At 51.1% G+C, this 23,648-nt stretch overlaps 2 protein-coding genes across 3 annotated transcripts; both read right to left on the reverse strand.

The window, feature by feature from the left end:
- Positions 1-1,494: 1,494 nt before the first annotated feature.
- rpl23 (ribosomal protein L23) lies at positions 1,495-8,097 on the reverse strand. Its single transcript, XM_080512085.1, has 5 exons — positions 8,049-8,097; positions 5,695-5,778; positions 3,567-3,695; positions 2,524-2,637; positions 1,495-1,611 (listed from the first exon to the last, which is right to left on the reverse strand). The coding sequence occupies exons 1-5, from the start codon at positions 8,059-8,061 to the stop codon at positions 1,529-1,531; spliced, it is 423 nt and encodes a 140-aa protein (XP_080368211.1). The 5' UTR covers positions 8,062-8,097; the 3' UTR covers positions 1,495-1,528.
- A 1,035-nt stretch (positions 8,098-9,132) lies between these two features.
- Positions 9,133-23,111, reverse strand: LOC308141319 (SWI/SNF-related matrix-associated actin-dependent regulator of chromatin subfamily E member 1-like). Of its 2 annotated transcripts, none has more exons than XM_080511420.1 (11): positions 23,053-23,111; positions 22,558-22,609; positions 19,826-19,869; positions 18,487-18,585; positions 15,230-15,322; positions 13,356-13,487; positions 12,479-12,650; positions 12,233-12,405; positions 11,235-11,336; positions 10,901-11,168; positions 9,133-10,642 (listed from the first exon to the last, which is right to left on the reverse strand). In XM_080511420.1, exons 2-11 carry the CDS (start codon positions 22,562-22,564, stop codon positions 10,284-10,286), a joined length of 1,449 nt encoding a protein of 482 aa, XP_080367546.1. In that variant the 5' UTR covers positions 22,565-22,609; positions 23,053-23,111; the 3' UTR covers positions 9,133-10,283. The 2 variants fall into 2 exon arrangements, with proteins under 2 accessions (XP_080367546.1, XP_080367547.1); XM_080511421.1 differs by having other exon boundaries at positions 22,558-22,648; positions 23,053-23,098.
- Positions 23,112-23,648: the final 537 nt, after the last annotated feature.

Below are 23,648 nucleotides of genomic sequence, written 5' to 3' on the forward strand. Positions count from 1 at the left end.
TACCCTAGCTACACTAGTTACCCTAGCTACACTAGTTACTGTAGTGGCCCTAGCTACCGTAGTGGCCCTAGCTACACTAGCTACCGTAGTGGCCCTAGCTACCCTAGTGGCCCTAGCTACACTAGTTACTGTAGTGGCCCTAGCTACCGTAGTGGCCCTAGCTACACTAGCTACCGTAGTGGCCCTAGCTACACTAGTTACCGTAGTGGCCCTAGCTACCCTAGTGGCCCTAGCTACACTAGTTACCGTAGTGGCCCTAGCTACCCTAGTGGCCCTAGCTACACTAGTTACTGTAGTGGCCCTAGCTACCGTAGTGGCCCTAGCTACACTAGCTACCGTAGTGGCCCTAGCTACACTAGTTACCGTAGTGGCCCTAGCTACCCTAGTGGCCCTAGCTACACTAGTTACTGTAGTGGCCCTAGCTACCGTAGTGGCCCTAGCTACACTAGCTACCGTAGTGGCCCTAGCTACACTAGTTACCGTAGTGGCCCTAGCTACCCTAGTGGCCCTAGCTACACTAGTTACTGTAGTGGCCCTAGCTACACTAGTTACCGTAGTGGCCCTAGCTACACTAGTTACTGTATTGGCCCTAGCTACACTAGTTACCCTAGTTACTGTAGTGGCCCCAGCTACACTAGTTACTGTAGTGGCCCTAGCTACACTAGTTACCCTAGCTACACTAGTTACTGTAGTGGCCCTAGCTACACTAGTTACCCTAGCTACACTAGTTACCGTAGTGGCCCTAGCTACACTAGTTACCCTAGTTACTGTAGTGGCCCTAGCTACACTAGTTCCCTTGACTTTCTCCACTAAAACAAGTTTCAAACTCAACCCAGTTGTTTGATCTCTTTAGTCGCCAACAAGCAGGTCCTTGTGACCACGTCCCCCGTCCTGGTCTGTCCAGACCCCCACCCTGGACACCAGGCCAGCAACACGGGGGGGGGGGGGGGGGGGGGGCATTCTTCAGCCCCCTTGAGGGGAACGACTGCAGGAGGAGCAGGTAGGGTAGGAGGCCAACCCTAAACCAGGACACTGAGGACATTAGGGTGTAGAACCCAGGAGGACAGTAGGGTGTAGAACCCAGGAGGACATTAGGGTGTAGAAACCAGGAGGACAGTAGGGTGTAGAAACCAGGAGGACAGTAGGGTGTAGAACCCAGGAGGACAGTAGGGTGTAGAACCCAGGAGGACAGTAGGGTGTAGAACCCAGAGACGGAGGACATTAGGGTGTAGAACCCAGAGACGGAGGACATTAGGGTGTAGAACCCAGAGACGGAGGACAGTAGGGTGTAGAACCCAGAGACGGAGGACAGTAGGGTGTAGAAACCAGGAGGACATTAGGGTGTAGAAACCAGAAGGACATTAGGGTGTAGAAACCTGGAGGACATTAGGGTGTAGAACCCAGGAGGACATTAGGGTGTAGAACCCAGGAGGACACTAGGGTGTAGAACCCAGGAGGACACTAGGGTGTAGAAACCAGAGACGGAGGACAGAGCTGGATCAACAGTTTAATGAAAACAGGGTGGAGGTCAGGCGATGCTGCCGGCGTTGGAGGCGATCCTGGGCCACAGGTCAGCACACTCTTTAGCCACAGGTCCTGTGATGGCCGAGCCTGGAGAGAGAGGGGGGGGGGGGGGGGGGGGGGTCAGTACTGTGAGCAGAGGACAGTCCATGTCCAGTGTCTCATCCCTGATTGAGACAGTCGGCCACGGTTCTGGCCGCCGTCTCACCCACAGTGATGAACTTCCTGTTCCCTCCTCTGACGGCTCACAGAGTCACTGAGTGGACACAACGAGTGCTTTAGGAAGGGGGCGGGGCTAAACCCTGCTGGTGCAGTGACATCACATCAACTTTACTTTCTCTCACATTCACACTCGTTTCATACAGAGCTTCACTATAAAAGACCAGTTCATGGTGGAAGTGGAGGCCTCCACTCTAGTGTCCTGCCTCCACCCACTCCTCCCTCCACTCTAGTGTCCTGCCTCCACCCACTCCTCCCTCCACTCTAGTGTCCTGCCTCCACCCACTCCTCCCTCCACTCTAGTGTCCTGCCTCCACCCACTCCTCCCTCCACTCTAGTGTCCTGCCTCCACCCACTCCTCCCTCCACTCTAGTGTCCTGCCTCCACCCACTCCTCCCTCCACCCACTCCTCCCTCCACTCTAGTGTCCTGCCTCCACCCACTCCTCCCTCCACTCTACAGTGTCCTGCCTCCACCCACTCCTCCCTCCACTCTACAGTGTCCTGCCTCCACCCACTCCTCCCTCCACAATAACAGACAGACGGTTGGAGTTCCCAGGAAACAGTTTGAAAAGAAAATGTGTCTGAACAAAATGGTTCTAATCACATTTTCTGTTTCCCTCTAAACTTTTCCCAGAGTTCCTCTAATGAACCAGAGGAAACATTAAAAGGTCAAAGGTCATGACAGTAAGTCTGGTCTCACGGCGGAGACCAACATGGCCGCCGGCGGGAAGGAGGCGTGTCCATATAGCCGATGGAAACGTTTGGACGCCCTGCAGACCCACCTTTCATTTCTCCTTTGTTGTTGACGATGACGCCGGCGTTGTCTTCAAAGTAAAGAAACACGCCGTCTTTTCGCCGATAGGACTTCCGCTGCCGGATCACCACCGCAGGATGGACTGGGGGACAGGGGGGACGGCGCACACGTCAACAAATGTTCACTTCCTCTGCAGGAACACTGAAACCATGTGGTTTCCACATCGGGCCACTAGTTGGTGCTGTTTGTCATGAACGAGCTCTGGACCTCAGTGAGGACGGGACATTCTAATGACGGGACAATTCTAGTGAGGACGAGACATCCTAATGACGGGACATTCTAGTGAGGACGGGACATTCTAATGACGGGACATTCTAGTGCGGACGAGACATTCTAATGACGGGACATTCTAGTGAGGACGAGACATTGAAGCACCCAGTGTTTCAACGACATCCAGGAGGAGCGACTTGTTCAACTTGAAGGTAAACTTTACTGCCTGGTGTCGTATAGAACTGTGACCATAGAAGTGTTGGTGTCGTATAGAACTGTGACCATAGAAGTGTTGGTGTCGTATAGAACTGTGACCATAGAAGTGTTGGTGTCGTATAGAACTGTGACCATAGAAGTGTTGGTGTCGTATAGAACTGTGACCATAGAAGTGTTGGTGTCGTATAGAACTGTGACCATAGGACATGAAGACGTTTACGTCCTAATGACTCTCCAGGACATGAGGACAAGCATCTCTCCAGGACAGTGAGCAGAGGACAGTCCATGTCCAGTGTCTCATCCCTGATTGAGACAGTCGGCCACGGTTCTGGCCGCCGTCTCACCCACAGTGATGAACTTCCTGTTCCCTCCTCTGACGGCTCACAGAGTCACTGAGTGGACACAGCGAGTGCTTTAGGAAGGGGGCGGGGCTAAACCCTGCTGGTGCAGTGACATCACATCAACTTTATTTTCTCTCACATTCACACGTCGTATAGAACCGTGATCGTAGAAGAATTAAAAACTGTCTACAAGTGAAAGTGAGGACACGTTCCGTCCCAGAGACACGTGTCCAGGTTGTCTCACCCTTCTTCCTGAGCTCCGGCTTGCCCTTCTTCACCGTGGCCATCACCATGTCCCCCACTCCTGCAGCAGGCAGGCGGTTCAGACGGCCCTTGATGCCCTTCACAGAGATGATGTACAGGTTCTTGGCCCCTGGAGGGAAGCAGAGCGGGAGGTCAGGGAGGACAGGGAGGACGGGTGTGCTTGGTGGGTCTGTCTCATCCCTGATTGAGAGCAGTGAGCAGAGGACAGTCCATGTCCAGTGTCTCATCCCTGATTGAGAGCAGTCGGCCACGGTTCTGGCCGCCGTCTCACCCACAGTGATGAACTTCCTGTTCCCTCCTCTGACGGCTCACAGAGTCACTGAGTGGACACAGCGAGTGCTTTAGGAAGGGGGCGGGGCTAAACAGTAAGGGTGGAACAGCGAGTGCTTTAGGAAGGGGGCGGGGCTAAACAGTAAGGGTGGAACAGCGAGTGCTTTAGGAAGGGGGCGGGGCTAAACAGTAAGGGTGGAACAGCGAGTGCTTTAGGAAGGGGGCGGGGCTAAACAGTAAGGGTGGAACAGCGAGTGCTTTAGGAAGGGGGCGGGGCTAAACAGTAAGGGTGGAACAGCGAGGCATCAGCCCCTCTGCCTGGTCGTTCAAACCCGGGTTAGTTAAACCACTGGTTAAGCTTTGTTAAGCCCCAACCGCCGGTTAAACATGCATCGTTTAAAACAAGGTTAGTCGTCCCGTTAGCTAACGTCCTGGTTAAAGTCTACAGGACGCAAAAAGCCCCGCCCACTTTCACGTGTCCGTGCTTCCATGTTCAGTCCGAAGCAGCGTTTTGATCTCGACTATAAAACATAAAACATGACAAACTGCGCGGCTACAAGGATGTTAAAACATGAAAACTGAGCTGGATGATCGACGGCATCATGTTTTTTTTTTGTTTTGACCCAAGAAAACGATATTTAATGTGAGTGTACAGGGAGAAAATAAGAAATAATCCTTCTAACGCGTGGGAACGAGACAACAAGTCGTCACCTCAGATGAACGAAGGAAGGAAGGAGAGCCTCCATCATTCTGGAGTCGCGGCCCTGAAGAGTCTGAGGCTGCGCTGCGCCGCACAACTGCTTCATAGTGAAGCAATGCCTTTGAGAACTGTTTACATAGGTTGCCATGGAAACGGCTGCAGAGCTGCGTTCTATCACTCTACACCTCCATTCCTCATGACGCTGAAGCTTGAGATTCAGACGCGTCCAGAAATAAAGTGAAAGGAGCAGAGATTCACTATGCGACGCCCAAATGATGAAAGATAAGACAGAAGCTCATTTATTTAAGGCGAAGAGGAGAAATGAGAATCAGATCGTCTCTTCATGGACCGAGGAGAGTTTAACATCTGGATTTCACCACCTAATGGTCCGTCTCAGTCGACCTCAAAGCTCCAGAACAGCAAATATGACGGGATGAAGTGACATTGGTGGAAAATATAACACGAGGAAACAAGATAGTAACTAGTTAGCCACAGTTAGTAAGGAGAGTTAAGTTAAACGTCAAGGCAACACCTAGTTAAAGGATAAGCAGGTGTTGAACCACTGGGCCCTGGAGGTCTGGTTCATGGTGGTGAGGTGACGGTGTACCTGTGCTATCGGCGCAGTTGATGACTGAGGTGACGGTGTACCTGTGCTATCGGCGTAGTTGATGACTGAGGTGACGGTGTACCTGTGTCATCGGCGCAGTGGATGACTGAGGTGACGGTGTACCTGTGTTATCGGCGCAGTTGATGACTGAGGTGACGGTGTACCTGTGTTATCGGCGCAGTGGATGACTGAGGTGACGGTGTACCTGTGTTATCGGCGCAGTTGATGACTGAGGTGACGGTGTACCTGTGTTATCGGTGCAGTTGATGACTGAGGTGACGGTGTACCTGTGTTATCGGCGCAGTTGATGACTGAGGTGACGGTGTACCTGTGTTATCAGCGCAGTGGATGACTGAGGTGACGGTGTACCTGTTATCGGCGCAGTTGATGACTGAGGTGACGGTGTACCTGTGTTATCGGCGCAGTTGATGACTGAGGTGACGGTGTACCTGTGTTATCGGCGCAGTTGATGACTGGGGTGACGGTGTACCTGTGTTATCGGCGCAGTTGATGACTGAGGTGACGGTGTACCTGTGTTATCGGCGCAGTTGATGACGGCGCCCACCGGGAGGCCCAGCGAGATGCGGAACTTGGCTCCAGACGAACCACCACGTCCTGCCAGGAAACACACGTCAGGGTTTAGAGAGCACAGCTTTAAATGTTCAAAAGTACCTGCTCATGTCACATGTCAACTTTCTGAAAGTTGTTAACAGCCACTGCCTGAAAACCAAATCCATTTACACCAGACTGCACATAACCTGATCAACAACTTTATCAAATTCCCTGAGAGCAGCTTAAATAGATTTATAGGAACCTCTGCATCCAAACCGTTTCAGAGGAGGAGGTGTAGTAAACTCCACCATCCAGACTGTTTCAGAGGAGGAGGTGTAGTAAACTCCACCATCCAGACTGTTTCAGAGGAGGAGATGTAGTAAACTCCACCATCCAGACTGTTTCAGAGGAGGTGTAGTAAACTCCTCCATCCAGACTGTTTCAGAGGAGGAGGTGTAGTAAACTCCACCATCCAGACTGTTTCAGAGGAGGAGGTGTAGTAAACTCCACCATCCAGACTGTTTCAGAGGAGGAGGTGTAGTAAACTCCTCCATCCAGACTGTTTCAGAGGAGGAGGTGTAGTAAACTCCACCATCCAGACTGTTTCAGAGGAGGAGGTGTAGTAAACTCCACCATCCAGACTGTTTCAGAGGAGGAGGTGTAGTAAACTCCACCATCCAGACTGTTTCAGAGGAGAAGGTGTAGTAAACTCCACCATCCAGACTGTTTCAGAGGAGGAGGTGTAGTAAACTCCACCATCCAGACTGTTTCAGAGGAGGAGGTGTAGTAAACTCCACCATCCAGACTGTTTCAGAGGAGAAGGTGTAGTAAACTCCACCATCCAGACTGTTTCAGAGGAGAAGGTGTAGTAAACTCCACCATCCAGACTGTTTCAGAGGAGGAGGTGTAGTAAACTCCACCATCCAGACTGTTTCAGAGGAGAAGGTGTAGTAAACTCCACCATCCAGACTGTTTCAGAGGAGGAGGTGCAGTAAACTCCACCATCCAGACTGTTTCAGAGGAGAAGGTGTAGTAAACTCCACCATCCAGACTGTTTCAGAGGAGGAGGTGCAGTAAACTCCACCATCCAGACTGTTTCAGAGGAGAAGGTGTAGTAAACTCCACCATCCAGACTGTTTCAGAGGAGGTGTAGTAAACTCCACCATCCAGACTGTTTCAGAGGAGAAGGTGTAGTAAACTCCTCCATCCAGACTGTTTCAGAGGAGAAGGTGTAGTAAACTCCTCCATCCAGACTGTTTCAGAGGAGAAGGTGTAGTAAACTCCACCATCCAGACTGTTTCAGAGGAGGTGTAGTAAACTCCACCATCCAGACTGTTTCAGAGGAGAAGGTGTAGTAAACTCCACCATCCAGACTGTTTCAGAGGAGAAGGTGTAGTAAACTCCACCATCCAGACTGTTTCAGAGGAGGAGGTGTAGTAAACTCCACCATCCAGACTGTTTCAGAGGAGAAGGTGTAGTAAAGTCCACCATCCAGACTGTTTCAGAGGAGGAGGTGTAGTAAAGTCCACCATCCAGACTGTTTCAGAGGAGGAGTGTAGTAAACTCCTCCATCCAGACTGTTTCAGAGGAGAAGGTGTAGTAAACTCCTCCATCCAGCCTCTCCAAGATTCACAACATTCATTCTCCTCCAAGCAGATTGATGTTCCATTGGTCAGATTCAGTCGCTGCTCATTTCGCCTTCAGCTGCAAATCATCTTACGGCTCCACATTTACAGAAAAACAATCAAACCTACACTGAAACTAAACTATCGGCTTTAACCGACTGGCTTGTTACTGAACGTCAATATAAACGCGACTGTCTCAAGATTATCTGTTTGCATGTTGCTGCCTTTTGTCCAACGACTCATTAGAATTCCTCTCAACCAGAACTTTAATGTAGAAATTGCTCGTGAACACGGAGAAGCAATGAACTAAATGTCCCTCCGGCTCTTCCTTCGTGCTTCACGCGCTCCACACGTTAGCCCCGCGGCTAGCTCACCACGGACCGGCTCGGTTCACCGGTCCGCCTCGGAGCTTCGGCTCAGCCTCGCTCTACGCTCATCCTGCATCACACCGGGACCCGACTCTGGTCTCGGTACCGGTACCGGTATCCGAACTGGGCTCGGTCCGTGGATGCCAACATGGCTAACAATTTAGCAAAAACAAGCTAGCTACACCATCGACACCACAAACCATCGTCATTCTTCCGTAAAACCTCAAAATAGTCCTGAGAACATGCAGACTAAGTCCGGTTCTAACGGCCGAGGTGGGCTCGTGGCTCGCACTAAGCCGCTAAACGTGCGGATGGAGCGGGATTGTGGAGGAGTTCGTACCTCTCTTCGACATGGCTGCAGGAGGAAAGAGGACGTCGCACCGAGGGATGCTGGGATATCAGAGACATACGTCATCACGTGCTGCGTTCAGGAGCCGCAGAAACGTCGGACATAACCTCGAGATTCCGGAGACGGAGCTGTATATATATATCGCGCTGTATATATATATATATATATATATATACAGGGTTGGAAGATTACTTGAAAATTGTAATCCGTTACAATTACAAGTTACCTGTCAAAAAATGGAATCAGTAACTTATGCTAAGTACTCAAATAAAAAAGTAACGTGATGGCGGTGTTGCTCCAATGAATCCCTAAAACATGAGATCCTCTAACCGTATTGAGAATGTCTTCCTCCCATCAGCACCACTACTGGTATTGGCTGGTTACTGGCAGATTATGAGCTAATAAAACTAGTTGGCAGAGTCCAGGTGTGTTTCAGTAAAGTGAGTGGGTTTGTTCCTCCCGGAGTCGTTTCTTCAGGTGAGACGTCTTGTGTTGTTACCCGTTTACCTGTGAAAGTGTCAGGAAGTGTCTCAATGCCAGTGGACGGATCATGTGATGCTGCATTTCTAGTTTATTCCATCTGATTTTTCTATTGTAATCCCACTCAGTAATACATTTTTATCCAATATACCTGGAACCAGATTATCATTTTTTATGTACTGTAGCAAATTAGTTAATTTTTTTGTATCCTAATTACCTAATGCCTTTCCAAGTAATCTGTTACTACCCAACCCTGTTTATCCATAGCCAATGCAACAGAAATGGTACCTAGTGATCCTGGAGGTAAGAAATCCCTAGTGACGGCTGACGTAGCTGAAGAAACGGCAGACTGAGTGAGAAAACATCTTTATTTGGATAAATCAGTTTAGACAGTACAAAAGAAAGATGAAAAACTGGTATATTCCTAGAAATAGTCCGATTCAAGTCAGAAAACAGTCGTGTTGAGATGCATGTGAAAGAAAAGCTGGAAGAAACAAGAACAAACAGAAGTTCCCAGCCACTGACGCAGTGCATGCTGGGTAACTGGGAATGGCCTCCAGCTCCCTGACTGAGGCGGACTCCACTAAAACCTGCCAGAGCTCTAAACTCTAAGATTCAGAATCACATAAACCAGGGGGGTAGAGAGACGGGACTTTATGGACTGCAGAGGGAACCTGTTCAGGTGGACAAGAAACCAGGAAGAAGAGGAAGGAGAAACCAGGAAGAAGAGGGAGAAGAAACCAGGAAGAGGAAGGAGAAACCAGGAAGAAGAGGAAGAAGAAACCAGGAAGAAGAGGAAGGAGAAACCAGGAAGATGAGGAAGGAGAAACCAGGAAGAGGAAGGAGAAACCAGGAAGAAGAGGAAGGAGAAACCAGGAAGAAGAGGAAGGAGAAACCAGGAAGAAGAGGGAGAAGAAACCAGGAAGAAGAGGAAGGAGAAACCAGGAAGAAGAGGGAGAAGAAACCAGGAAGAAGAGGAAGAAGAAACCAGGAAGATGAGGAAGAAGAAACCAGGAAGAGGAAGGAGAAACCAGGAAGAAGAGGAAGAAGAAACCAGGAAGAGGAAGGAGAAACCAGGAAGAAGAGGAAGGAGAAACCAGGAAGAAGAAACCAGGAAGAAGAGGAAGGAGAAACCAGGAAGAAGAGGAAGGAGAAACCAGGAAGAAGAGGGAGAAGAAACCAGGAAGAAGAGGGAGAAGAAACCAGGAAGAAGAGGAAGGAGAAACCAGGAAGATGAGGAAGAAGAAACCAGGAAGATGAGGAAGAAGAAACCAGGAAGAGGAAGGAGAAACCAGGAAGAAGAGGAAGAAGAAACCAGGAAGAAGAGGAAGGAGAAACCAGGAAGAAGAGGGAGAAGAAACCAGGAAGAAGAGGAAGGAGAAACCAGGAAGAAGAGGAAGGAGAAACCAGGAAGAAGAGGGAGAAGAAACCAGGAAGAAGAGGGAGAAGAAACCAGGAAGAAGAGGAAGAAGAAACCAGGAAGAAGAGGAAGACACCACAGGATGAAGGTGAAACGTCTTGGATGAAGAAACCTTCATCACCGAGAAGTCCTTTATTTTCCAGATGTTTGTGAGCGATGACTTTATTTTGAAAGGACCAAACCGGGTGGAGGAGTCCAGAGGTTCTTTGGTGGAGCAGGGTGCAGACCACAAACTCTTAAAGGGAATGTGTGACTTCCTGGCTCTCCGTCACCCCCTGACCTCCTGGAGGGCGGGGCTTCTACAGCTAGCTGACTTTAATGCTACGCTACATGTCGTACTGGTTGCTTGGGTTGGGGGGGAGGGGCGGTGGGGGAGGGGGGGGAGGGGGAGGAGCCAGGTCTTCTGAGGCGGGTGGAGGAGCTGCAGTGGCGGTGGAGCAGGCCTCCTGGACTGCCTGGGGGTTGGGGGGGGGCGCTGCCTCCTCGGGGGGGCTCTCTGAGGGCAGGGGGGGCGCGATGCTGCTGCTGCTGTCGTCACTGCTGCCGGGGGGGCTGCTCTCCCGGGGGGGCTCGGGGGGCGGCGTGGCTTTGTCACAGGCCGAGGAGGGGGGGTCGGATGGAGGAGGAGGAGCAGGAACAGCGGCGGGCGGAGTATCGGCGGGGGCGTCGGGGGGGGCCGCCTCATCTGGAGAGAGAAAGAGGGAGGAGCTTAACCAGCAGGTACAAACTGCTACACACGTCTGGACCACCAGGTGGTGGACCTCCACCCTCTGGCGCCCCCTGGAGACGGTGGCCTGTGAGGAACAAGCTGAAGAAGGTCAAAAGCAGAAAACTGCTCCAAAAGCCCAAGAGAAGTGGACAAAACAGGAAGCAGATAAACAACAACATTCACACATGAAGCACAAGTCAGGTGTAGGCGTGGCTGTCGGCGTGAGCATCATACCCGTCTCCATGGCGGTGGACTTGTCCTCCTCCGGGGTCCCTGAGCCGGGGTTAGCCGCGCTGTTAGCCGTGCTGCTAGCAGCGTTAGCGCTGCTGAGCTCTGCAGCTTTGGCTCCTGCAGCTTCTTGTTGCTGCTGCTGAGCAGCTTTCTCCGCCTGCTCCGCCGCCTCGCGCTCCCTCTCCTCCGCCCGCCGCCTCGCCGCTTCCTCGGCGGCGGCCATCTCCGCCGCCAGCTTCTCCATGTCCACCTCCACCTTCTGACTGCACAGCTGGACGGAGACAACAGGTTCAGCCACTGGCTGCAGGAGGACAGCTCCACATGCAGCTCCACCTACCCTCTTCAGCTCAGTGTTGAACGAGTCCGTCGTTTCCAGAAAACGTCTTTTCTTGTCTTGGTGACGATCCTCAATCTGCAGCAGTTCAGCCTCCAGCTTCCTCTGAAAGGGTGGAGGTCAGGAGGTCAGGGGGTCAGGGGCACTCAGGAGGTCAGGGGCACTCAGGAGGTCAGGGGCACTCAGGAGGTCAGGGGCACTCAGGAGGTCAGGGGCACTCAGGGGGTCAGGGGCACTCAGGAGGTCAGGGGGTCAGGGGCACTCAGGAGGTCAGGGGCACTCAGGAGGTCAGGGGCACTCAGGGGGTCAGGGGCACTCAGGAGGTCAGGGGGTCAGGGGCACTCAGGGGGTCAGGGGCACTCAGGAGGTCAGGGGCACTCAGGGGGTCAGGGGCACTCAGGGGGTCAGGGGCACTCAGGGGGTCAGGGGCACTCAGGGGGTCAGGGGCACTCAGGGGGTCAGGGGCACTCAGGGGGTCAGGGGCACTCAGGGGGTCAGGGACACTCAGGGGGTCAGGGACACTCAGGGGGTCAGGGGCACTCAGGAGGTCAGGGGCACTCAGGAGGTCAGGGGCACTCAGGAGGTCAGGGGCACTCAGGAGGTCAGGGGCACTCAGGAGGTCAGGGGCACTCAGGAGGTCAGGGACACTCAGGGGGTCAGGGGCACTCAGGGGGTCAGGGGCACTCAGGGGGTCAGGGGCACTCAGGGGGTCAGGGGCACTCAGGGGGTCAGGGGCACTCAGGAGGTCAGGGGCACTCAGGAGGTCAGGGACACTCAGGGGGTCAGGGGCACTCAGGGGGTCAGGGGCACTCAGGGGGTCAGGGGCACTCAGGGGGTCAGGGGCACTCAGGAGGTCAGGGGCACTCAGGAGGTCAGGGGCACTCAGGAGGTCAGGGACACTCAGGGGGTCAGGGACACTCAGGAGGTCAGGGGCACTCAGGAGGTCAGGGGTCAGGGGTCAGGGGGACACAGTGCAGGTGTTGTGTTGTCCAGAGCAGTACCTGGTGCACCATGAGGGACTGGACCTGCCTCTTGAGGACCTGCATGCGGCCGGTGGTGACCACGGAGCGGACGTCAGGCACCACGATCTCACTGAGGATGTCGCTGATGAGCCGGTGGTTCCTCTGGAAGCGGGCGGTGGCCGTGTGCTTCACCGAGAAGCCGTCGTCGTAGTCTGTAGGAGAGAGCCGAGGTCAGAGGTCAACCCTTCGGAGGCCTCCGGTAACCTCTCTGGGGGGGCAACTTGCCGTCGGGGTCTTCGGCCGGCTGGATGCTCATGTACGGCTCTCCTTTGTCCATACGGCTCTGCCGCTGCCGGCTCTCCTCCTCCATGGCGGCCTCCGCACGGTTCTTGGCGTTGACGTAGGCCAGGTAGGCCGGAGAGTTGTGGTAGGCCTTCAACGAGTCGTTGTACTCGATCTGAACACACAAGGTCGCCGTCAACTCCTCGCAAAGTACTCTTGGACACCTCCAGAGTTACTCTTGGACACCTCCAGAGTTACTCTTGGACACCTCCAGAGTTACTCTTGGACACCTCCAGAGTTACTCTTGGACACCTCCAGAGTTACTCTTGGACACCTCCAGAGTCACTCTTGGACACCTCCAGAGTCACTCTTGGACACCTCCAGAGTCACTCTTGGACACCTCCAGAGTCACTCTTGGACACCTCCAGAGTCACTCTTGGACACCTCCAGAGTTACTCTTGGACACCTCCAGAGTCACTCTTGGACACCTCCAGAGTTACTCTTGGACACCTCCAGAGTTACTCTTGGACACCTCCAGAGTTACTCTTGGACACTTTGAAGCCAAGAATTCCCTGCTCAGGAACCTTTAGGCTACGACAGGAGTTCCTTGAGACGCTTGGTGAATCACAGGTCAGTCCACACTTCGTAAATAAAGTAAAGCGAGGAGAGGCTCCACCTAAGTTAGATTATTTTGTGCTCCCAACACTTCATATACAAACATACTATTTACAGTGTTATACAGGCAAACGGTTCACCTGATCCAAGTGACAGTACTGAGGTAACCCCGGGACACGAGGGGAAGGTTTCACGATATCAAAATGTAGATCGTCCAACTCTCCTGCCTCCTCCTCTTCCACCGTCTGTCCTTAACGGGACTCACCTTCTCAGCTTCGTACTCGTTCAGGTAGTCCTGCTTCTCTTCGTCCGTCAGGTCTCTCCACATCCCTCCGATGATCTTCCCGATCTCCCACAGCTTCAGGTCGGGGTTGGAGGCCTTCACTTGATCCCAAACCTTCCGGCCACAGATGTAGGAGGAGGAGGAGGAGCCAAAGTGCAGACACAACAAACAGGACATCAGCACTTCCATGGAACGAGTCATGACAAGGTCAGCAAGGTCGCAGGAGGGAAAACAGAGCGAGAGTCACCCAGACCCCTTTCCCACCAAGAGCCCGGTGATGTTCGGTGCTTGGTTCAAATCTCACAGCTGCTCAGAACCCGTTGTTTTCCCATTGACATGGAGTCAGAACCACGTCGGTACGGCACACACAGCTTCTAGGCTGGGCTCCAACATGACAAATAAAAGATTTGTCTTAGAATGGCCATTCGATTCTTTGATTCAGAAGATCTTAAAACTGATTATGTAGTACATTTTCCAGAGTCTCTTTCTCTTGAGTCTGGTTCTGCAGGTTTCTTCCAGTTACTACGAAGGGACTCATTCCGAACCACAGGCTGGTGCTCAAGTGTTGGTTTTCTCTGTACAAGTGAAATGATGCTCTGGTATTTGGTGCTATATAAAGAGTTATTTGGTGCTGGGCGGCCAAGAGAACAAAAGCTTTATTTTGAAAATATACTTTTAAATGTCCATGAGCCTGCAAAGAGTTTAACGTTGAGACAGACTTCAGCACTTCTTTCCTAAGCTGAGCTGCTTCAGTGTTTTTCAGCCTGGTTCAGCCTTTCCACAGCTTCCTGCCTGTTCCTGTTCCTGCCGGCCTGTTCCTGTTCCTGCCGGCCTGTTCCTGCCGGCCTGTTCCTGTTCCTGTTCCTGTTCCTGTTCCTGCCGGCCTGTTCCTGTTCCTGCCTGTTCCTGTTCCTGCCGGCCTGTTCCTGTTCCTGTTCCTGCCGGCCTGTTCCTGTTCCTGTTCCTGCCGGCCTGTTCCTGTTCCTGTTCCTGTTCCTGCCGGCCCGTGGAGCAAAACAGCTGGACGACCAAGATAAAGCCCTCATGAATCCACGTCCCAGACGGGCACTGGTAGTATTGTCGCCGGCTTCCATTCCCAGACTAAACAACACATATTTCAAAATATGTCAGGCTCATTTCAAAGATGCAGTTTGGATTTTGGTGTTTTGACCGACTGTCCTGGAGAGCAGGGGTCTTCAGCTCCAGGGTCCTGCAGGTTTCAGTTCCCTGCAGCTCCAGCACCTCAACTATTTCACCGAGCTCTGGCTCTCAGCCACGGCTTCATTTTGGTCTCCTTGTTGAGACGGTCAAAGACCGAGCTACACCCTCGCTGCCGGTTCCACTGGTCTCATTGGACTAGGACTCCGCCGCAGCCCAAGACGTACTACGTCGGTTCTGGTTTAGCAGCAGTTTGGAGAGGCCGGGGGCTCTGGCCCCGAACGAGCACTGGAAGCAGCTCGGTGGAAAAAGGGGCCAACGGTGACGAGGAGTCGAAGGGAATGAGTCGTTAACAGGCAGTGAAGTGAAGGGCTGAGCAGTTGAGAGACGCACTGATGACATGGACCGACACTTATCTGGACTACACAATCAAATGCAGGAGGAAATGTACAGCTCTGAGGGGAAAGGCAGGCGGAGGGAAGTAAAGAGGCAGCCGCAGATCTATGGCATGGAAACGGGAGGAGATGGAGTAAAGAGGAGGCTGCTGAGAGGCAGCAGGTCTCCACGAGGTGGAGGTGGAGGTGGAGGTGGTGAGGCGTCATGGCTCGGCTGTTTTTCCCAACCCTCAAACCCCTGCAACGTTTCAGGGGGATGGGAGGACAAGCAGTAAAAGCAGACACCGTGGATGGGTGTCTTACCTTCCTGCTTACCTTCCGGCTGTACCGCATGTAAGGCATCAGCGGCTTGTCTGGAGGCTTGGGAGGCTTTGGGACGGTGATGCCCGAGGAGTTCTGTGGAGACAGGGGGGGGGGGGGGGCAGAGGGACAGACCAGGGTGAGAACAAAGAAAGCTGTGACAGAATGGAGCTGCTCCCTCATGAAGACTGGCCGCTGGTGCAGACCACAGGTGCAGACTACAGGTGCAGACCAGACCACAGGTGCAGACTACAGGTGCAGACTACAGGTGCAGACCAGACCACAGGTGCAGACTACATGTGCAGACCAGACCACAGGTGCAGACTACAGGTGCAGACTACAGGTGCAGACCAGACCACAGGTGCAGACTACAGGTGCAGACTACATGTGCAGACCAGACCACAGGTGCAGACCACAGGTGCAGACCACAGGTGCAGACCAGACCACACCACAGGTGCAGACCACAGGTGCAGACCACAGGTGCAGACCAGACCACAGGTGCAGACCAGACCACAGGTGCAGACTACAGGTGCAGACCACAGGTGCAGACCAGACCACAGGTGCAGACCACAGGTGCAGACCACAGGTGCAGACCAGACCACAGGTGCAGACCACAGGTGCAGACCACAGGTGCAGACCACAGGTGCAGACTACAGGTGCAGACCAGACCACAGGTGCAGACTACATGCAGACCAGACCACAGGTGCAGACTACATGTGCAGACCAGACCACAGGTGCAGACTACAGGTGCAGACTACAGGTGCAGACCAGACCACAGGTGCAGACTACATGTGCAGACCAGACCACAGGTGCAGACTACAGGTGCAGACTACAGGTGCAGACCAGACCACAGGTGCAGACTACAGGTGCAGACTACATGTGCAGACCAGACCACAGGTGCAGACTACAGGTGCAGACTACAGGTGCAGACCAGACCACAGGTGCAGACTACATGCAGACCAGACCACAGGTGCAGACTACAGGTGCAGACTACAGGTGCAGACCAGACCACAGGTGCAGACCAGACCACAGGTACAGACCACAGGTGCAGACCAGACTACAGGTGCAGACCAGACCACAGGTGCAGACTACAGGTGCAGACCAGACCACAGGTGCAGACCACAGGTACAGACCACAGGTGCAGACCAGACCACAGGTGCAGACCACAGGTGCAGACCAGACTACAGGTGCAGACCACAGGTGCAGACCAGACTACAGGTGCAGACCACAGGTGCAGACTACAGGTGCAGACCACAGGTGCAGACTACAGGTGCAGACCACAGGTGCAGACTACAGGTGCAGACCACAGGTGCAGACCAGACCACAGGTGCAGACCACAGGTGCAGACCACAGGTGCAGACCAGACCACAGGTGCAGACCAGACCACAGGTGCAGACTACAGGTGCAGACCAGACCACAGGTGCAGACCACAGGTGCAGACCAGACCACAGGTGCAGACCAGACCACAGGTGCAGACTACAGGTGCAGACCAGACCACAGGTGCAGACCAGACCACAGGTACAGACCACAGGTGCAGACCACAGGTGCAGACCAGACCACAGGTGCAGACCACACTACACATGGCCTTCAGGTGAAAACATTGAGCCTCCCTACGTTTTGGCCGTGGCTTTGCTCAGAGGCGCTTTCAGGTGAAACTCTTAGAAAACGTGATCTCTCTCCGAAGAAATGGGGGGAAACAACTTTTCTGCTATTGTGCACGTTCACCACGGCCGTATTGACTGGTAGTCCTGCACATGCTCAGTAGAGCCAATCAGAACACTGTTCTCTGTGGTGTCATGACTCCCAGTCCATCCAGCTCAGTGTTCTCTGCTGCATGTGTGTGTGTGTGTGGCTTCATTCCTGAAAGGCTGCGGTGGTGCTGGACTGGAATGAAGAAAACCTGATCCGGAGCCGAGGACCGGAGCTACGAGAGGAAAAGCACCAGAAAACTTTTCAAATGAACCAGCGAGCCGGTTTGCAGAGGTGAGACTCATGTAATGACAACGCGACACCTGCACCAACAGAAAACTACAAATGCCTCCGTCAATGGACAGAATCAGGAGGGCGCCCCCCGGCGGCCAGACACACACACTGCAGTTCAGCTAATAATCTCCCAGCAGGTACATTTCACCTTGTGAGCTGGACGTTTGGCGCCCATCATAAGTCATCTGCACGTGGTCCACGCCGTAGATATACAGCACTAGATGCCTCACGGTGCCGCCTGTGACGTGCCTCCAGCGCCGCCATCTTGGAGAGGTCGCCTGTGACGTGCCTCCAGCGCCGCCATCTTGGAGAGGTCTCCCTCTGGAGCTCAACAAAGATCCCAGGCCAGAAAATCCATAAAAACATTGGCAGCTCGCTTGCTAGTCCACGTCGCAACACCAGTAATACGTCATGGAACAATGATGGGAAGGGGAGACGTCTTCCCCGGGAAAGAGCTTCAGCTTTAAAATGAGCTATTACTTATGTTGCGACACAGACTAGCAAGCAAGCTACCAATGTTTTTGTGAATTTTCTCATCTGGATCTTTATGTTGAGCTCCAGAGGGAGACCTCTCCAAGATGGCGGCGTTGGCGCCACGTCCCGTCAACAGGCGCCGATCAGCTGTGTGGCATCTAGTGACTGTATGGATGGTGCACAGGGCCTGGTCCCACCAGAAAGACCACAGACTTTATACTCCTACTTGTGTCGACACACCTCGGTGGTCTCGTTGTTGAGTAGAGAAGTTCAGAAGGAACCTGTGAAACGTGACTTCAGTGCAGCTGCAGCAGCTTCAAGTCATTTCTACACACGGCGCCATTAAACCCTCTGAGGTGAGGAACTGCAGCCTAGGAACTAGTGTGTAATGGTAGTGTCCTAGAACAGCGTCTTTTCTACTTCCCAGACCAGACTTTGGCTGGAAGGTCCGTTTAAATCACGTCTGCAGTTTGGCGTCTTTGGAGGTTTCTGGTCGTTCCTGTAACTTGAGGAGGAGCCGGCGTCTCCGTCTCACCGGCCAGCAGGTTCACATGCAGAGCATGAATGAATGAATGAAGCACAACTCACGGCAGTGTACTGTGATATTACAAATGTTCAGACACCAGGACGATACCTTGTGATGTACATGGTGCAGCACTGTCAAATCAAACAACACGCGTCATGCACGCTGGTTCAGCCGGGCTCTCCGCTCAACCTGGACATCCCATCCTGTCCTACACTTGGCGTGTTCAAAAAGACATGACATATGCTGACAGTGTGTTTGCCCCTCATCCATTCATTACCCTGCTGGAGCCTCCGGAGCTCCCTCCCAGCCGGAGGTTGTTGTAGGCCAGATGGCTGTAAGGATTGTAGCCCACAAACCCCGGGGTGGAAGGCATTTGCTGATGAAGACAAATGAGACAAAACACGAATGAGAAATGGCTCACAAACGAGAGGGGGAGGGGGGGGGCAAAGAAATAGGGAGGGGGACGTGAAGAGATATATATACAGATATATATATGTTGAGTTCGTTTGCTTGTTTGTTTCCATGAGTTCATCATGCAGGAAAACAAAGAGGAACAGAGAGGAAGGACGTCGCTGCTGCAGCAGGTGAGGAGTCCCTACGTATGGACGTGACTGTACTACAGCACATTCAGCAGGTGAGGAGTCCCTACGTATGGACGTGACTGTACTACAGCACATTCAGCAGGTGAGGAGTCCCTACGTATGGACGTGACTGTACTACAGCACATTCAGCAGGTGAGGAGTCCCTACGTATGGACGTGACTGTAGTACAGCACATTCAGCAGGTGAGGAGTCCCTACGTATGGACGTGACTGTACTACAGCACATTCAGCAGGTGAGGAGTCCCTACGTATGGACGTGACTGTAGTACAGCAGCAGAACCCTACTGTCATACCACCGTCTGAGGGGCTTCAAGACATTTTAACATCAATGTTGGTTTTGTGTCTGTTCTGATTGGAGGGAACAAATCTCCCAGTGTGTGTGTGTGTGTGTGTGTGTGTGTGTGTGTGTGTGTGTGTGTGTGTGTGTGTGTGTGTGTGTGTGTGTGTGTGTGTACTGATCTGTGATTGGGAAGCCTGTAAATAAATGTGTGTATGAAATGTAGTCTGTATAAACACAGACTGTGTGACATTATTCAGATGCAACACAGCCACTGTGACTCCTGGTTACATGGAGCATCACGTGACTGCCCAGCTTCTCCACTCTCTGCTGCCCCCTGCTGCTGAATGGAAGCAACTGAAAAGCACCAAAACAAGCATGCAGGATGGGGACACACACACACACACACACACACACACACACACACACACACACACACACACACACACACACACACACACACACACACACACACACACACACACACACACACACACACACACACACACACACACACACACACACACACACACACACACACACACACACACACACAGGTGGTGGTGTGACGGAGGAGCCATGATGGAGGAGAGAACAAGATGATCCTCCATGTGGTCAGAGAGAGAAATTAAAGGAAGAGGGTGAACAGAGCGACTGAGGCCCTGGGGGGGGGGGGGGGGGGGGGGGGGGGACGAGGGAGGGAGGGGGGACTAGCAGTTCAGACGGCTGAATACTTACTGTGGTGGGGGCCGGGGGAGGGGGCGGGGCATACGAGGGTCGTTCTGCATGAAACAGAGCAGAGAAGAACATCAGTACATGACAGTGAAGTGGTGAAGTGGTGAATCAAACAGGGTTTGCAGGGTTCAGACTCTTTCACACCTGATTTTCAACGACCAACAACTTCAGTTGACTGAAACTGGTTTCTGTTTCAGTGTTCAAACATCAGGTGCTTCTCAACAAGGACAAATTTAACGTATTAACACAAAAATGAGTGCTGTCAAAAATAACGCATTCATTTGAAACGTTTAATTTGTTTCAACATGTTTCATTTACTTCTGTTTTTTTTAACTCCCTTATCAGAGCAGCAGCCTGAGCTTTTTAATTACAGAAAATTATGCAATTAAATAAATTTTTTCAATCAATTGACAGAACTAATAAAAATATTTGCTGCTCACATTTAACAAAACAAAGGATTATTTCCCACTTTCAGCAGAATAAATCCTAAAAGAGAATACAGTCCGTACACCCTTCACTGTATTCGTAAAGAATTCTCCACGAGGAGCAGATCTGTGGATCGTGTCAAACAAACATCAACACTTCCACGATTAATTCCCTGTAAATGTAAGTACTACACTTGGTTTGGTAGATAATAGAACTGATGTTCTACAGACAGAAACAAAACCATTAATTACAGTAACTTCACTCCAAGAGAGAAGTTGTTTTCCACACATGAGAAGTATCTGAATCAGACCAGCACTTTTCATGAGACTCCAAATAGTTTCTTCAGGTTGTGATTCAACGTGAGCAAGACGCTCCTGCTCGCGTTGACAAAGACCATTACTTCATTGGACATCTCACTCACAGCCACGTCTGTCAAAGCTTTTCAAAGTGAAATATTTCCTCTAGCAGGTGAGACGGTCCTGGTTTGACCGTACTGACCACTCCCACCGTGGGACAGTGGTTGATGAGTTGATGAGTTGATGAGTTGATGAGTGAACCGATTCTCTGGCTGATGTGACCTGCTGAACTCCTCAAAATGCTGCGTGCACTTCTAACGAGGGCTGGACGCTACAGCCTCAGGTCCATACCAGGAGATATTGATCAGTTCTCCTCCATAACGATAAGGACTCCACGGCGCGCCCTGCAGGTTGCAGTTATATGACAGTACGACTCCCTGGACCTACTGACTACCACATTAAAGGACCGTGAAACGACACTGTGAAAATAAAAGAAGAAACTACAAAGTAAGACCTTTTAGTTGAGATGTATTGAAGAGCTGATGAGGTCACATGACTTGAAATGAGAAGGACTGATGGTCATGACTTGAATGAGAAGGACTGATGAGGTTATGACTTGAATGAGAAGGACTGATGGTCATGACTTGAATGAGAAGGACTGATGGTCATGACTTGAAATGAGAAGGACTGATGGTCATGACTTGAAATGAGAAGGACTGATGAGGTTATGACTTGAATGAGAAGGACTGATGAGGTTATGACTTGAATGAGAAGGACTGATGGTCATGACTTGAATGAGAAGGACTGATGGTCATGACTTGAATGAGAAGGACTGATGGTCATGACTTGAATGAGAAGGACAGATGGTCATGACTTGAATGAGAAGGACTGATGGTCATGACTTGAATGAGAAGGACTGATGGTCATGACTTGAATGAGAAGGACTGATGGTCATGACTTGAATGAGAAGGACTGATGGTCATGACTTGAATGAGAAGGACTGATGGTCATGACTTGAAATGAGAAGGACTGATGGTCATGACTTGAATGAGAAGGACTGATGGTCATGACTTGAATGAGAAGGACTGATGAGGTCACATGACTTGAATGAGAAGGACTGATGGTCATGACTTGAATGAGAAGGACTGATGGTCATGACTTGAATGAGAAGGACTGATGAGGTCACATGACTTGAATGAGAAGGACTGATGGTCATGACTTGAATGAGAAGGACTGATGAGGTCACATGACTTGAATGAGAAGGACTGAGAGGATCAGACGTGACTTCGTCTGAATTGCAGCTGAAAACAGCAGATTTCTCCACACTGATGTGACAAAGACCTTCTAACCTCATTCTCTGGCCCACTTCTAACCCATTTATTTCTGAATTATGGATTTAAGAATATTCTGTAATCAAAAGGAATCTGATAGTGGAAGAAATAAACATGTCACATTGTCAACCAAATGAAATGTTTGAGTGGTTCAGTCGTCGTCCTCATTTTACAATCTGCTCAAATTATAGCTAAACAAACCTTTTATACTTCTACATTCCTGTGGACAACCTGACATTTTCAATCTTATTTTTACATGTTTATTTGAATGGGACAGTGTATAATAATGTAGAAACCGTGTTGTGAATTTACCAGGTTGCTGTATATTAATACAAACATAACGTGTTTAAATGAACATGACCAGCTGTGAGTCATATGGATGGAAGCTTCACATTAGTCTGGATCAATCTTCTGGACTTATTTTCGGAATGGTGCTGCAGGAATGTGTCACACTGGGCGTGACGATATTAAATATAGTGGAAATACAAACAATTCAAGATGGTTCGTTTTATTCTTCCTGACGCAGTTATGTAGACGTTCAAACTGGTTATTCCCCGTTTCACACGACAACAGAGCCTTATTTGCTGATATTAAACAGCTGCTCTGCATCATTGATCCAACCTGGAACTGATCACGTGACATGAAAGCATCAGACGCTCCTCTTCCACTGATCAATACTTACTGGACATGTTTCAGCAGGTTAACGGCAGCAGACGAGGTCCATGGAAAGAAACCTGGAACATCACGGCAGAGTTACGTTAGACGCTCGGCTGCTGAGAACAGAAGTGATTTGGTGGCAGAACAGAACTTTAAACAGTGAGAATGAGAACTGAGCAGAACAATGAGCGAGCTAGCAGTTAGCATTAGCATTATTAGCAGCATCCGATCAGCAAGTCAGGCCGTGAGCTGCTCACGAACACATTTAAACTGATTCATCGCTCCGCGGTGGGGAAAACGCTTCATTTCACGGCATTTTAAATGGCTTTCCTCACAGATATTGACTAAATAAAGAGCCTCGCGAAGTGTTTGAATAAACCGTGTCGACGCTAAGCTAACGCGAGCAGCTAACTGCACCAGGCGGAACATGTTCCACCTCCTCGGGTTAAAAACTGCGTGTTTCTCTCTCTCAGCGGACGCTTTCGTGTTTCTGAAATTAAAAGTGTGTAAAAAGACTCACGGAATCGTCCTTTGTTTCCGCAGAGAAGCCGTTTGTTCCCGCACAGCGACAGGATGTGACGTCGGGCTGGAGTTCTTTCACAGTAAAACGGAAGTGATTCCGGAATGTAGAGAATAATGCTGTGATCAGACGTTATTACTCCGGTTATTACGGCGGTCATTCCACTTTAATATCCTTGTAGCAGCGCAGTTTGTCATGTTTTATAGTCGAGAGGCAGCGTGTTAATAATTAGGTCTCAATAACTGAGAGGGAGAGAATAACTTTGATTTTTAATTTATTTTGTAGGGCCAGTGACCGTTCAGACTCCTGTCTCCTGTTCAGGATATGATCATATTTTATACTCAGAACTTTAATAACTTAGCTCGTGAGTATACAATTATATTGTTTGGGTTAGAAATCAATCAACTTATGTCATTTTAATTATGGACATTTTCTCATATAAATCTGGTGCGGCCATGATGAAGGTTTATGAATTCTATAGGATTTAGTCTTTCTATTTGTCTGGAGGACTGAGGAGACGCTGTCTGACGTCATCGTGAGACAAACTCCTGGACAATCCTGCAGAGGTTTTCCTGTGACTATGACTGATAAACCTT

This window comes from Blennius ocellaris (genome assembly GCF_963422515.1).
Source record: "Blennius ocellaris genome assembly, chromosome: 16".
Taxonomy (NCBI): domain Eukaryota; kingdom Metazoa; phylum Chordata; class Actinopteri; order Blenniiformes; family Blenniidae; genus Blennius; species Blennius ocellaris.